General features: G+C 34.2%; 1 protein-coding gene across 1 annotated transcript in view; it reads right to left on the bottom strand.

Annotated features, from left to right (window-relative positions):
* The window catches only part of TTC6 (tetratricopeptide repeat domain 6), an 89,854-nt gene that overhangs the window by 15,901 nt on the left and 57,308 nt on the right, over positions 1 to 16,645 (bottom strand). Inside the window, exons 16-23 of the mRNA XM_087951849.1 lie at positions 15,013 to 15,149; positions 12,604 to 12,773; positions 9,689 to 9,809; positions 8,968 to 9,118; positions 7,622 to 7,704; positions 6,155 to 6,231; positions 5,564 to 5,724; positions 2,173 to 2,307 (exon numbers count right to left, since the gene is read on the bottom strand). Of these exons, the coding sequence (XP_087807975.1) occupies positions 2,173 to 2,307; positions 5,564 to 5,724; positions 6,155 to 6,231; positions 7,622 to 7,704; positions 8,968 to 9,118; positions 9,689 to 9,809; positions 12,604 to 12,773; positions 15,013 to 15,149 (1,035 nt within the window). The remainder of the gene's footprint in view (positions 1 to 2,172; positions 2,308 to 5,563; positions 5,725 to 6,154; positions 6,232 to 7,621; positions 7,705 to 8,967; positions 9,119 to 9,688; positions 9,810 to 12,603; positions 12,774 to 15,012; positions 15,150 to 16,645) is intronic.

The following is a 16,645-nucleotide window of genomic DNA, read 5'->3' as shown; positions in this document are numbered from 1 at the left end:
ATAATAATAATAATAATAATAATACTTTATTTGCGGTCACAGACCCAAACACAAGTACAACAAAAGAAGAACATGGGAAAATTAATCAGGGTCTGTTTCAAGGAGAGACAGTAACTTAGATCTGCCTGCGTTATACATAGGGCAATATAAAAGGACATGCACCACAATTTCAACCTCAGCTCTGTCACAGGGGCATAGCCGCTCGTTAATCGGGAACTTTTTAAATCGCCCATCCAGTAGTGCTGAGGGCAAAACATTAAAGCGAGCTAGGGAGAAAGCTCTTCTATACTTGGGAATGGTTAGAGTGTAAAAATAGGAAGCCATCCTCAGTCCGTAATTATTAAATTGGCTGAAGTTCAGAGGGGAGCAAGTTTTGTTAACTCTGGATCGTAGATATTGCAAGTCAATGTCCACAAGCTGTTGCACTTCCCTAAATTGGGCGTCCTTAAGGCTATAATCTCCCAGGGCATCCCCCATAAAACCTAGCAGGTGTAATTTCTTCATCAGCTCCCTCTACCAACAAGAAATATGAGAGTCAGCAAACGCCAGGGAGAGTTAGCTACCAGGAACTGCCAGAAAGAGCACCTGAAACCACCATTTAAAGGTGTTAATCCACGCCATACATTCGACTGATCGAGTGCCCAGTTCCAGGTACATTGGAGCAAAACCAACACAAGGAGGAAGACCCAGAAGTTTTCTTAAAAAGACAGCCTTGGTTCTTTCAATACAATCCTTGAAGTCCTGTATCCATATGGGAATTCCATAAAGAGTTTGAGCCAAAGTTTTGGCTTTGTAAATACGCAGAGCAGAAGGAATAAACTGGCCTCCTTGGGTATAAAAAATCTTAAAATCTGCTGATGACTACAGGAGGCCGAGTTCAGCACCTGGATTCGATGTCTAGTCCAAGCACCGGTGTTCTGAAATTGAATACCTTAATACTTAAAATGGAAAACCTGCTTAACAGCATTACCATTGATAGCCCAGTTACACAATTTCCGGGCTCTAGAGAACACCAATACTTTGGATTTGTCGTAATTAGAAAGAAAGGAATAGTTACTGAACTACTAAGATTACATGGTTTTCTCTTTTTACCAAATTGGGATTTACATAGTTCATAAACAATGAATTGAATCTAGACTTTATAGAATCCGATTTTTCTGGTTTTGCCTCTCCATTGATATAAAGCTATTACAAAGACTGATAATTGATAATTGATACATTATAATAAAGCAACTTTTAAAATTAAGATTGTAGATATTCTCCCATGAATATGTTGGAATAAATTTTAATTCAGGAATAATTTTATTCCTGCGCTGTCTTATGACACCTCACAAAGGACCACCTTTCATGTAAATATTACCAGTCTCTGCACCCCAAATTCTAGCTACCTCAAGTAGCTCTATGCTCTCAGATAAAATAGCTTTCTTTTTAAGGAGCTTGCCCACAAATTATCTGAGATTTGTGATGCTGATTCTGGATCAAATTAGAATGTTCTTCTAACAAATAGATAATCACCTAAGTTTTTTTCTATAAAATTTGAATATTCATATAAGAAACAAATAAAAGGAATATATAATCATTGTGTCACACACACAATCAAGCAGATAATCTTTAAAAGGAGAATTGAGAGGAAGGAACAATGCCAAACTGTGATCCAATAATAATAATAATAATAATAATAATAATAATAATAATAATAATAACCTTTCCAGACACAATGCTTAAAGTAGCAAATAACAGTGAAGAAGATCTTCTGAAATATGCTGAACTAAATATCAATGATATATTGTATAATATTTAATAGGAAGTAATCATAGCAACCATGTAGAAAATTAATAGTAGTATATCAATTAATTTCTACTTAGGGACAACACTAACTAAATCTGCCAACTGAAGCAATTTGAGAAAAGTTGGGTTAAGTGAGTTTTTCCAAATCTGAAAAACACCCTTTAAAAACACTCCTTCCTTGATTCATTAGACATTAGAGCAAATGGTGGGAATATCATGTTGGAAAAAAACAGCTCTTTAGACAACCTGGTCTTAATATTTCAGGCGGTTAATAATCATAATTGCTAATTTGTGAATATGGGAAAGGGATGAATTGGATGCCCATGCAATTCTTGGAATGTTCTAATTTTTATTTTTGAGCCAGTTTAAAGTCAAAATGCATACCTCTAATAGAAAAACTTGCTCCATGTAGCACTCGCCCATTAAAAAATATAATTCTGCAGCCTCAAAGGTATTAGGAATATACCTTTCAATGCCACCTAGCAGCACCAAAGCCTCATTAAAACTGGAAAGAGCATCCTGTAAAAAAAGGTAGCATACAGTTAACTGATAGCATCATCAGCCAACTGGCATTGTCCAGAGCTATTCCACTATTCCATTATTCTTCCCAACTGAATTTTTTTCTGCTAAGATGTAAGACAGGAAAAAGCAGCATATGACAAAGAGAGATTGCAAACAGAAGCCAACATCATTAACAGGGTTCCCCAAAGGGGTTAGTATGAATCCCAAAGTGTTGATGAGACTAAATATCCATGGTGTTGATAGATGGTTGGGCATCAAAGGAGGTCAGTAAATATCTAGGATTTATAGGTGGTCAATAAATAATTGAAGGTCAGGTCTCTGTAGAACTCCATGTAAGTCCCTAGTCCTGAAAGTGATAGGGCTCGCAGTGAGTAACTCAGGGTTGGATGGTCAGCCACCAGCAAGAGTTGCCTTGAATGATCTTTATCAGCTGGCCTCATTTACCCATTTGCTTTGTGTTGTGTGTCTGTGTGCCTTCCATTCTCCTTCTTTTCTCTCTCATCTCCCCTCTCCTGGGAAGAATACACGTACATATAGTATTCCTGTTCATCTCCCATATTGAGCACATTCCCCAACCTCTACATTCTCCAATCAAGTATCAGTGCCCTTGTTGATGCTCATGTCATGCATCCTTTCCATTAATGTCAACAGTTTCAGTAATAAAGGTATGTTAAATCTTATATTTTTATACTTTAAATATTACATAGTTTAAGAAGTCATTATAGTTGTTATTGTTTGTAGTATTATTAGTTAAAGTAGTATTTATTAAATCATTTTCATATAATAAATGTTTGGGAATCTATAGATTGTCTGAAACTTCATGGAGGGGTTGATGAATTGAAGAGTTGGGGACCCTTGCTTTTAACCAAATTCTTGGGAGTATTGGATCAACTTTGTACAGTCAGTCCTCAACGACCAAAATTGAGCCCAATATTTCTGTTGCTAAGCAAGACATTTATTATGTGAGTTTTGCCCCATTTTATTATCCTTCTTGCCACATTTGTTAAGTGAATCACTGCAACTGTTAAATTAGTAACACAGATGTTAAGTGAATCTGGCTTCACCATTGACTTTGCTTGTCAGAAGGTTGTAAAAGGTGATCACATGATTCCAGGATACTACAAGCATCATAAAGATGAATCAGTTGCCAAAAATCTGAATTTTGATCATGTAACCATGGGGATGCTGCAATGGTTGTAAGTATGAAAAATGGTCATAAGTCACTTTTTCAGGGTTGTCTTATCTTTGAACGATCACTAAACAAATTGTTGTAAATTGAGGATTGCTTGTACCCCTACAGTTGGCTTATGGTCTATCATATCAGATTTAATAAGCCTCTGTCTTCCAAATTACTCTGGCCTCTTTCAATGTAAATAATGGTTATTAAAAAGTCTATTATGAATAACAGAAGCACAAAGTTAGCTTCTTGCCAATGGCCTGTTAAGTTTCCTCTTTGCTGCCTCTTTGCTTATTGCATCATTTCAGGTCCCAATGCAGAAGGTAAATATGGTATAGCATGTAACATGCTCACCACTGAAGAGCAATGGGACACATATATTGTACAAAATGTTAACAAACAATATTGTTTGAAACAGATAATCCTCAGGTCAGTTAACAACCATTTGAAATTACAACAGGGTCAGAACAAGTGCTTTATGGTCCATAAACATTTCTGGCCATTGCTCATACAGAAGAAGGAATTCATATTTAGGCATTCACTTGATGGTCATGAATTTCCTAATGAGCAACACAAAAAATGTCATAAAAATCAGATCCATTCAGGGGAATGTCTCAACTTACAACAATAACAACTTACACTGGAAATTTGGGTCCAATTATGGCCATAAGTTGAGGACTGTCTATAACTCAAGTAGTATATGAAATTTTAATTTTACTTCAGAGACCTTTTTGTAAAACTAGAAAGCAATTATCACAGAATGCTCATAAATAGATTGAACATTCTGCTAGATATAAGTTGCCTTATTGTATGAATATTTTATCCTCCCTCATGCTCAGTTATAGGAAAAGCTATGGCAAAGGGGTTTTGAATTAATTTTCCCAAAATCAGAATGTTCCAGTTCCCATAGAACTTAGTGAGCTATCTTTAGAACACAAGGGTAGCACAAACATTTTATAGTTGAAAAAATGTTCAGTGAAATGGATCTTTCCAAACGTACAAAGTCATATATCAGAATTTATAAAGATGATTTGTTAGGGAAAGGGTAGAAATAGAAGTAGAAAGAAATACCAAATCGTACCCAAGAAAACCAAAACACAATTTTGGATAAAATCCAAACCCTAATTACGTTTTAGACTATAGGAATACTTGTTGGTGCAGAACATTTCTGATTGCCTGATTTGCACAGTTCAAAGAAAGTATGGACTGAATTGTGTCCAAACTGGATACTGGAGTTGGCATGTTCAAGCTCAAGTTCAAGCTATGCCATTTAGTGGGACTCAGAAAATATGCTTGTTGTTGTGACACCTGCCCAGTGGAAGAGTTTGGCCTCAAATGATTATTATAGTCTTGATCTATTGGCCTTTGGTAAGGTTCTAAAGCCCGATGTGGGCTAAAGTGCTAAATAAGCCCATCTATACAGGAAGTAGGGTAGTATTCTGGTTGCTGTCCTCAGCTGTCTTCAGCTGCCAATCTGTTCTGCTATTTCAATATGTGTTGTGGGTTTGTATGATTGTTTTTCATTTATTTTTACATTTCCCATATGTACTTTGAGCCATGCAAGCTGAAGAAATAAATAAATGTATGTACCAGGCGAGGAAGAGAAAGGTTTCTTTCCCCTTTCCTGTGACTTCTCACATAGCCAAAAGTGAAACCACCATGGCTGCAGCAGAAAAAAAGAGGAATAGGAAACGAGCAGAAGGAGATTTAAAGGGAGATTTTTTTCTTTTGCTTGGATAGAGTTTGTACACACATCCAGGTACTTATTGATGCTCCTATAGAGATGATGGGCTCAAATTTTAAACATATTATAAATGAAACCATAAGGTTTTTTTTATAAAACCTACTCAACAAAAGGGATGCAAGTTTAATTAATAAAGCACTCAGTGTAAGCCATCAAAACAGAAAAATAAAATATTTGGAAATAGAGAATTAGAACTACAGAAGGAAGCAAATATTAATCAAATTCCATTTTAACAAACACTCATTCATCCATTTTCTACAACACTCATTCTTTAGGGGTTTGCCTTTTTAAAAGATTTAACAAAAACTCATGAACATGACTATTTTCTTAACCTTGAATTTTTTGGCTTTCATCTGGATTTTTCCAAGTAGACAATATATAGCAGGCTCAGGTTGGCTTCTTGTGGCTGCAATTGCACACTCAATAGCCTTATTATAGTTTTGACAAAATGACTGCACAAGTGCTTCTTGAACAAGTGAACATCCAAGAGATCCTGTAGGAGATTTAAATAATAATAAATGTAATGGTAATAGACCAAATTATTATTACTACAGACTTTGGTATACAGACAATGGAAAGAGAGAGTGTTCGCCTTCATTGAGAAAGTATCAAAACAAAAAAAGTATGGCATATCAATTATAACACTAACTCTATCTTGTATTTTACATACTATTGTTAAACTGTAATAGATCCAGAGAGCCATAGTACTTGAAGTATGTGTTGTTTATAGAGCTCCCCTGATATCTCAAAAAATTATAATTAGCTAAGTGGATCTACTATGCCATGGCTGGCTGAGGAGTTGAAGTCCACAAATCCTAAAGTTACCAGTCTGGAGATTCCTGTACTATACAAAAATGAAAGCAAGGGGGGGAAAACCATGCTGAATCTAACCAAAATTGCACAGTACTTTGAAAGAGCTATACCTTTGTCCATTTCTGCCACTTGGTGTATACAGAAACTTGCAAGTTGAAAATGCTTCATTTGTAGTAAATACTGTCCCCTGTAATAAAATATTTCAACAAATTCCTCACTATATTTGTGAATATATATATATATATATATATATATATATATATATATATATATATATATATATATATATATATATATATATTAATAAGAGACATTCCAAATCAAGCATTCTATTTAATCCACTATTAGTTTCAGTGGAAAACCTGCAGTTTTAAATAACTAAATCTCAGGAGCTCACTACATTTTTTTCAAGTCCTAACACAAAAGGAGGAAGGATTCTATGCTAACCATATGACCATGGACAGTTATAGAGGCATATGAAGGCTAGCTGCATCCCTTTCTCCCAGTGGAACTTCTCTATAGAAATAAGAAACCATTTTTAGTATTTCCAAAATTCATTTAAATCACCTTTATGGTAAGAAATGCTCTATTAAATATACAAAAATTACAAAAAAACCCCAAAACATTCATCTACTATGTTTACTATGTTTTTATGTTTACTATGTTTTTATGTTTACTATGTCTACTATTGACCTCACCCCTTTCCTAAGAGGCCTGTAGGGGGCGTGCATAAGCGCACCAACGTGCCTACCGTCCCTGTCCTATTGTTTCTCTTATTCTTTTATTTTTCTTATATGTACCCATTTCATGTATTCACAACTATGTATACATTTATACTTATTATCTTGTAAACAATTGGCAAATCAAATAAATAAATAAATAAAAAATAAATCTTTTTCCTGAGTCAGACATTTAATGACACATCAAAAATAGTTCATTTACTTAAGATATGTTTTTTTTATTTTTTCAGAAGTGGCATATCAATTTAATTAGTACATAATTAATTCTATTGATTTTAATGATCAAGTTTAATTTGAATTCTAGACTCCATTTCAAAAAGATGCTTCATGAAATATAAATGCAGCTCTTCTCTACAATTCTTTAAAGAACATTACCAGCTCCAAACAGCAGTTACATAATCCCAACAAATGTTATGGCTGCTTTAAAGAACTGCAAAACAGGTACTGCTTTCATCTCCTATCCACTCAAAACTTCTCATCTAAAAAACAGTTTATTTAAATAGCATTCATGATTCATGATTAATATTTCTATGGCACATAATTATTGAGCACTTTTCTAAGGAGATAATCTTTTTGAAGACCTACAATCTGTTCATTGACCCTCTCATCTCTGCAATCAGGAAACTGCATAAAGATGAGAAAGATGTGAGGGGCAACCTGGTTTTCCATCTTTTGCCCTTGCTATTATACACTGAAAATGTGTTCTTATACTGCAAATAAAAAGAAATCTTGAACTTAAGACTTAATGATACACATTACTACAATTATATGGACTACAATTAACTACAATTAAAAGTAAGAAAACAAAATTAAGCAAGATGCTTGAGAAATGCTTACCTTATTAAGAATAAATGGGGTAAGTTGGGATGGAGGTGAATGGCTCTATTTATGTCTTTAACTGAATTCTTTAAATCATGAACCTGTTTTTTTTTTAAAAAGACATTTTTATTTCTCAGTCGTGGATGCTGAGACATTAAGTACATTCTGTTTAAAAACAAATATTTTTTCCTTCAAACTAGATCTCACACACCCTCCTTTTCTTTAGTGCTTTCCATACAGTCTTGACTCCTGGCAATTGCCTAAACTAGTCCCTGCAGATTTTTTGGCAATGTTGTGAAAGTCATTAGCCATTGCCTCCTTCGTAGGGCTGAGAGTGAATGGCTGGCCCAAGATAACTCAACTGGTTTCATGCCTAAAGCAGGACTAGATTTCACAACCTCCCTTTTTCTAATCTGATATCTTCATAACTACACTAAACTGGCTTTCTTCAGACTAGGTGAAATTTTAAAATCCCTCTTCCCTAAAACTGTGACTGTTCAGTTTCCCATTCTCCCTTAGTATGTAGTTGATTATACCATTGATCTGATATTGCAGTACATACAGTATGTAATCCACCACAATGTATTTTCAACAGAAGAGATTAGTAAAACAGAATATTATGACAAAACCTGGATTACTATGAAGGTGTCACAATATTTGAATAACGATGCACAGAGGAGAAAAGAAAAGGTAGAGGATCTAGTTTGGAGAAGGGCCCACTTTGTAGAACAAGTTCCTCAGTAAGGGAAGGAGAAAATATTGGTTTGGATTACTTGCAGACACATCATCAGCATCACTGCCTAATAATAAAAATGCCCTTCCTCTCTCTCTCTAGGAAATCGACTTCTCCAATTACTATTCCTTCTTAATTCTATTTTTGTTTGAACATAATATGTTCGTATCAATCTTTTTTATCAATGATGTTGGAAATCTTTAGTCAAATTATAAGTTCAGTGCAACCAGGATGTAGCAATAAAGTTGGGTAAATGAGGAAACGAGTGCAAACTCATTGGGGTTTGCTACGAGAAGCAAGAAAATAATTAGGATTCTGGTCCCCAGGTTTGCAATTAGACAAGTCCAGGCAGAGAAAGCATCGGCAAACCAGGAGAAATAATTAAAGAGAAACAATCATGGAATATTTGGATTCTGTAATAGAAATTGAATGCATCTGCCTATCTTTTGATGAGAAACCTGAAGGCCTGTTCCATTTCAGTTATATAATTTTAAAACTAGACGTGTTCACAAACAATTCAGAAAGACAAAAACCCTGAATCAAATATCTCTCGCTATTCCATGGTAAACAAGCAGACATATGGCTATTTGGGAATAAATATTTATAATTCTTAACTACGTAAAATAGATACCTTCTGGTAAGCTTGTGCCCTGCACAAGTAAGGTATAACATCTAATGGATCAACCCGAATGGCTTCAGTGAACCGTAAAATAGCATCAAAATACTGATCCGAATGCAACATCATAATCAATCCAATGTTTATATAAGGTGTTGTAAGACTCCTAATACAAAGACGAAATTGTATAAATATTACATTCTGCAGCAAGTCATTTCATAGAATTTACTGTCTTCAAGCACAGATATGTAAGTTTTTTAAAAAGTGTTTGTCACAAAACCAATGCTGCCGCCTTTCATTTTCGCCCTTATTCCTGAAGAACAAGAAAAACATCATGCCTGCTATTGTAGAAAAATAAGTTTATAGTCAAAGGAGTTTTATTGGAGAATGGATAACACCATTTGCAGTAGAAAATGGCAGAATTTCCTGTTGTGTTAAGAGTGCTTTGGGGTTAGGTATGTACCTGATAAAATAGAAAAGAATACTAGACTCATTTTATGAGGTTATCATAATAACATTCCTGTAATTTCAAGATTTATAAGTGATATTATATTAGAGGGTGCTACCCCATTGGACACTTCTACATTTGAAAAAAAAATGTTTCTAATGGCTGTAAAAGATATTCAGTGCCTTAAATTATTGTGGCATGTGTTGTTTTTGCAACCGGTTTGTATGATTAAATGCTACATTCAAGAGTAAGTAATTTAAAAGAGAGAGCAAGCCAGTAAAAAAATACCTGTCCAAAGCAATTGCATTTTCAAAATCACAGATAGCCAGGTGCCACTGTTTCAATTCTGCATACAAGATCCCACGATGAAGGAAAGCACCAATATTGTCAAATTTATGATTGAGAAGGACTGGAAGAGAAGAATACCCTAAATTTTCACCTGTTAAATGTGCCTTTAAATCCAGCTTTAATAAATCCCGTTTTAATAAATTAATCTGAAGGAGGCAATTCTTTTCTGGGATCAACTGAAAAAAGCATTATCAAGACAATGTTACATCGTATATGTGACATCACTACACAAATGTTACTTGCATTACATCACACAAATGACACAAATACTGCCAATTGCATCATAATGATGTAATGTAAAGGAAGTAAAGCATAGTATAATTTAGTCTGTTGCATAAAAAATCTACTGCATTAAGGTCTGGTAAACTGAAGTTTCATTTGTATGCTCTTCATCTCCCCAAGATGGCTGTTGTACGGTAAGAGCCTTTTTTCCTCCCTTGCCGATGATCTGCTATTTTTGCTGCCAAAACTGGTTCTCTAGCAGTGCTGCTCCCTGGATTTGAAAGCACTTAAGAATGACCCAAAATGACTTTTGGATGGTGGTGGACCCACCTGGATGTATTGTGAATGTATTATTTTCCTTTGCTTTTTGCCTTTAAAAGTTGACCAGCTGGTTGAATGCTGATTTATTTCAACCCCTACTAGATTCTAGCTATTCTTTTTTCCCCTTTGATTTATGTTGTTGTTTTGAATAACTTTCACGTTTCCTGTAAGGAAACATGGTGTGTTTTTGGATGGTGAAGTGCTTTCATTTGAATATTGGACTTTCACCACAGGGTTTTTGCATTTTTTGTATTTGTAAAACATTTGCAGGATTTTTAAATTTTTCTTTTGATCTTAGATTGAAATATCTAGAAAATACATTTCCTATTTCCTTCTGCTTCAGCGTTCCCTGATCAAGTTGTACAGAGCAACAATGTATCATATTATAGATAAGCAATAGTTACTGAAAATTGAGAAAAGACTTTCTGGTAACATGCAACTTTTAGTTGAAAGTTTTCTAAATAGTTTGATGAAGTGATAATGGCCGTGGAAAATATACAAAGGTATGTAGTTTTAGATATGCTACACAAAATGACTCTGATGTGAGAGTTTCAGACCAAAGAAATATGGACCCCACAGATGGAGAACTAACTCAGCCAATCACTTACATCTCCTGGGAGCTATATTCTTTCACAATACTAGTAACTTGGCTGAAGGGAGAAATGACAAATTGTTTTTTCCTAGAACTGAGGGAGATTCGAGAAAGGACTTATTACACTTAACTGGAAATCACACTATCTAGATTTTGTTTGGAAGATAGACCTACTGTGAAGACTGAATTTATTATATTTAATTAAGACAAAATTTGACAACATATCCCATTAAGGAATAAACAATATTTGATCCAGTCTTAATTTTGGGGATGATTTAGGATAGATAAGATGCCACAGCAAATTTTCTACAAGTTGATTACAATAACAATTGGTTAACAGAGGATTTTGAAATTTTAACTTTGTCTTTTATTATTATTATTGTTCTTCCTGTTAACTATTTTCTCATTAATATAGTATATAGATGACAAGTCAATAATTTGCAAATAGATTTATTAGTTTAGAAATTGGAGGGGCTCTTTTGCAAGGGGTGGGAACCAATATTTTAGTAATGTATTAATCAGTATTCAGGTGGGGGGATAATGTGTATATATGTTGGAGTTTTTTTCTTTTCAATACACTTTTTAAAAAAATCTTCATTGCTTTATATTTGTGTTTTTTATTTATTTTTATTTTGTATTTTAACTTCCTTTTGAATAAAATAAAATAGATTTTAAAAGTTAATTTGCTCTTCATTCATCTGGTAGAAATTTCAAGATTTTTATAATCTTGAATTTAAGTTGAGTTTCAGAAAAATTTATGATTTGATAGGAAAGTGGAAAATAATATTTTTCTATATACAAGAAACTTAAACCATATTAATACTGATTGAAGTCCCAATGATAAAATAGCTCACCAATATTTGAAGCAGAATCTAGTAATATCTAAAAGTGTCCTTACATCTCTGTGCATGCTTGTGTGACTATTAGAAAGGTAACAGAAACCTTCACAGATTTGTAAAAAAATGAAATAACCTGAAATACCTGAATGATCACCACTATAGCAGCAAACCAGTTTTTAGCCTTGTATAAATCAATTTTTCTTGGATATGTTCGTGTAAAATAGTTATGTTTGGGAAAAGAGCATTATCAACTTTTATGTGTGTGGCTTCACGTAAGGGTTGACTTCTGGCCATTGTCTGGAAAAGTCCTTGTGGTTTTCTTAGCAAGATTTCTGAAGTGGTTTCCAGTTACCTACTTTGATGGTTTGCCATTGCCTCTAGGGGAGGGAGGGAGAGGGAGAGGGAGGGAGAGAGGGAGAGGGAGAGGGAGAGGGAGGGAGGGAGAGGGAGAGGGAGAGGGAGAGGGAGAGGGAGAGAGAGAGGCTTTGTGCCTTAGGCTGGACTAGAACTCACCAAATTGGCCCTCATATCAACTGTTAAAATATCATATTAACTGACTCTCATATGAAAAGTGTATACCAATTCAGTGTATATTTCAGACAAACTGCATAGAAAATGATACATTAGTATTATTTTCATTTAAATAAATAATATACAGAATCTTGTGAAGAAACAGGCAACTATCACAAATAATTAGATAGACAAGATATAGATAATTAGGAGTTCTGTAATTTCAGTTCAAAATTACTTATAAAAGCAAAAATATACTTTTCAAAATGCATACAATATTCTTCTCACAATTATAGAAAACAAATTCATTGAAACAAATAATTTTTTCATAAAAGCAATTCATATTTTAATGAAAATTAAAGTAGTAATACCAGAAACACTTAAGTCCTGTAGAGATTGTTTTGGATCAATCTTCCTCAAAATGCAACCTCTGTAATAGAATGCTATCCAGTTACGGGGATTCAAATGAATTGCAGCAGCTAAATCTGCAGCTGCATTTTGATATTGCTCTAGCTTAATGTAAATTCTTCCTCTGTAGGTTCTGGAAAGAAAGTTGCATCATTATTTCCAAGACATTATACTTAAAACTTTAAAAAGTCAGCAGGATTTTAACAAGTATCTGATCTGACAAAACAACTATTTATTTCTGTAAGAATTAAAATTTTAAATATAAGTATAAATTATATTTTTATAAATGTATATTTGGGTTTATAAATATATACATATAAATTCATATATCTATATTTATTTATATTTTAACTAAATATAATTTTTTAATATTTGTTATATGTACTTGTTAAATTCATTTGCCACCTATCTCGCCGTGGGGTTGCTCTAGAGCGGCTTCCAACAATAAAAAGGAAGAAATGAAAAAGGTGTAAATAGAACAGGAGTAAAATAATAGAACAATAAAATAAACAATGAAAAAGAACATGAGAATAGCTCAATATTATAACAAAAAGATGGATGGGTGGAGGGCAGAGAGGAAGGGGATAGGTGAAGTTTGCCATCAATCCAGCAGCCAGTGTGGAATTTCCCCATCTGGTCCCCAGGCCACCTGGCACAGCCAGATCTTCAGGCTCTTGCAGAAGGATAGAAAGGTGGGGGAAGTTCTTACCTTAAAAGGTAAAATATGACCTAAAGAGTTAGGAGGAAGATTTTTCCCTAAATGCTTCTTATATAATTAAGGTATAAAAGAAACACTTCCATGAAAACAAATATACTTGTGTGTGCAATGACTGCTGATATAGTTTATACTGATATTTTATATTTCCAAGTCACCATATAAGTTTAACTAAACAATAAGTAATTATCAGCTCAAGCTTTCATTCAAGACATTCTAGGATTTGCATCATGTCATTCCCACACTCAAATGCTCTACAAAATCCTCCCTATTTCATCCATACTTCATCCAAAAACATAGGAAGATTTTTACCATTCAATGTTGATCTGCTGTTTACAGTTCGTTGTATTTCTCTTAATAGGCTAGAACTCTCCTTATTCCATATTCTCATTTGGGAATTCTTAACTTATTTCAAATATTTCAGCAAATGCATTGTTTCTGTTTCACAGAAATTACTAGCAATGGTAAATTTCCTTAGCAAATTACTTAGTGGTGCCATGTTTAGGGGTCACTAAATTAAGATTCAACTGTTTTCAGGCTTCTATCTAATTTCCTTAGCAAATTACTTAGTGGTGCCATGTTTAGGGGTCACTAAATTAAGATTCAACTGTTTTCAGGCTTCTATCTTGGTAAGAAAAGCTTCATTTTCCTTAAATCCCATAAAAGACTTATAAAGTAGTTAGTTTATTTTTCCCTCAATTAGGAGTATTCCCAATGGCTTCTTTTAATGACCAGGAGGAATATTCCATAGATCTTCTTAAGAGTTCATTTTGTGGATAAAGACAGCTCCTACTCCATTGAGTAAAGTAGTACAGGACAAAATTAATTTTGGGGGGAGTAAAAATAGATGAAAAATTCAGAGAACTGAAATAGAATCTTACACGGTCGAGAAGCTTTCTCTGAACAATCTCATCTCATTTACTTATTTATTTTTCATTAACAGAGGGTGCAAGTTTAGGCAGGGACTTATTAGTAATCCAACATCTTCAATGAAATCCTAATATGTTTTGAGCTTTTTATGCATGTTTATAGTTTAAAAAATAGCTGCCACAAGATCAATTTAATCTTTGTTTTATATCAGGGGTGGGATCCGACAGGGTTAACTCCCGGTTCGGTGATTTACGAGATGATTTACGAGGTTCGGTGATTTACGATGTGTTTCCCTGCATGCTGCGCTGGCGTGCCTGTAAATCGTCATTAGCACGGTACATGCAGAGAAGCAGCCTTTCAAAAAGCACTTTTTTCCTGCTTTTTAAACTGCAGCTGTGCCTCGCATGGCAGCTGAAGTTGAAAAAGCAGGAAACAAAGGTCAGGTAAGAGCCCGGGCGGGCAGGTGGGCAAAAACACCAGCAGACATAGAACCGGTTCTATGTCTGCTGCTCCTCAGAGCTACCAGTTCTACAGAGGTGGACAGAACCGGTAGAAACCCACCACTGATTTATATCATTTATACCAGATATACTGTAAGCCATTCAACTAATCTGCTAGTCAAATAAAAATGCCTTTAAACCTATTTTACAGGTCCTTAAACTTGCAGAGATGAAGAGGAGGGAGTTAATTGTGGATGCTTACAAATAATGAAATACGACATTATATTAGATATCTGCAGATTAGTTTAAACTACAAATATTTCGAATAAAATATAATTTGTGCTTACCTTGCTTCTGCGTGTTTTGGATCATTTTTAATCACAGTTGTAAAATCATTCATAGCTACAGTCCAATTTGATTTGTTAAAATAATATACTCCATGTTTCATACGTGCATCAATTCTTTGGGGATCATAGTAAAGGCACTACATTGATTTTAAAAATACATAAACACTTGATAAAGTTTACTCTTATTTTAATATTCATCAGAATTCTAAACAATGCAAACAGCAGTCATTAAAAAGGTAATAAATCATTGCTTTTATTGAATCATCTTCTAAATTTGTGATTTGTTTTCTGCCTGAAATAGCAGAGGCGTTGATGCTGTTCATGTTTTCTTATCAGTAAATCCTTTTGTGTATTGTGACTTTTTACTTCTGAACATAAACATATAAAATTGCATTATAACAATATTGCAATGCTGACATTTACAGTGCTTTTGAATAATTTACTTTGTTCAGAATATAACAAGTCTGGGTAAGTTCCAGCCTCAGCAGACATCCATGCAATAGCCTGGAGGTGCTGAACTACCCCTTGTGGTCTTCAACAGGTGATGGTGGCCTATTGCTCATTTGATTGTTCAGCAGCTGAGAAGCGCAAGGAGGAAATTCCAAAGCCAATTGATCATGGAGCTATTTGGGAGAACAGAGAAGAGACTGCTGAGTTCCTGAAAGTTACTGGAAGAAAAGTGGAAGCTACAATGCTTCCCTCACCATCAGAGGTTCTCTCAGCTAGCTTTTCACTATCATATAGGAATAGGAACCCAGCCACCTAAAGCAGGTATGCTAATATGAAGGAAGCTTCATTGGTTCCTCTTTTGTTGCAGGAAAACTAATAAAAGTGGGTGGAGGCTTGGGTTTTACTCATGGGAGGTGTGGGTGAATGGCTTCATCTGCCTGTGCAACTCTTCCCCCAATCCATACATACAGTTACATGCAAAAGTAAGTACATCCTCTTTGAATTTTATGGTTTTACGTATCAGATCATAGTAAAAATCATCTGGTCCTTAGTTCCTAAAAGGAGGTATGATGAACAACAATACACGGTTTCCCCATTTTGGCTTACTTTTGTAAAAGAAATGATGACATTGTGTAATATATGTCATATGTTGTTCATCTGAGGTGATATTTACTGAATTTTAAGAACTGCTAAAGACCAGATGATTTTTACTATTCTCTGATACGTAAAACCATGTAAGTCAAAGAGGGTGTACTTACTTTTTCACATGACTGTACCTGGATGGAGCTCTCGGTGTTAACATATATCAGGGTATCCCAAAGTGGTTCATGTTGACCCCAAAAGATTGATAAAACTATTATTGTTGCTGTTATTATTTGTAATATTATTATAGTAATATTTATTATTTTCATATAATCAATGTTTGGGGATTAAGGAACAATCTGAAACTATTTATCCATTTGTTTTATTTATTTATTTATTTTTTAAAATTTGCAGACATAGACAGTTTGAAGATTATCCAGCTTTGGTTTTTTTTTAGAAACATAGAAACCTGATGGCAGAAAAAGAGCCAGTGGTCCCTCGAGTTGGCCCTTTGAATTTTTTGTTTGTTTCTGTATTTTTTAATTTATTTATTTGTTTTTAATTATTTTATTACTATTTTAATTTTAGAATTATTTATTTC

This window comes from Notechis scutatus, chromosome 1, assembly GCF_049901735.1.
Source record: "Notechis scutatus isolate UNSWTSFEM ecotype Mainland chromosome 1, rNotScu1.2, whole genome shotgun sequence".
In the NCBI taxonomy this organism is placed as follows: domain Eukaryota; kingdom Metazoa; phylum Chordata; class Lepidosauria; order Squamata; family Elapidae; genus Notechis; species Notechis scutatus.
Note: the sequence above shows the minus strand (reverse complement) of the source record. Positions and strands in the feature narration are given on the sequence as shown.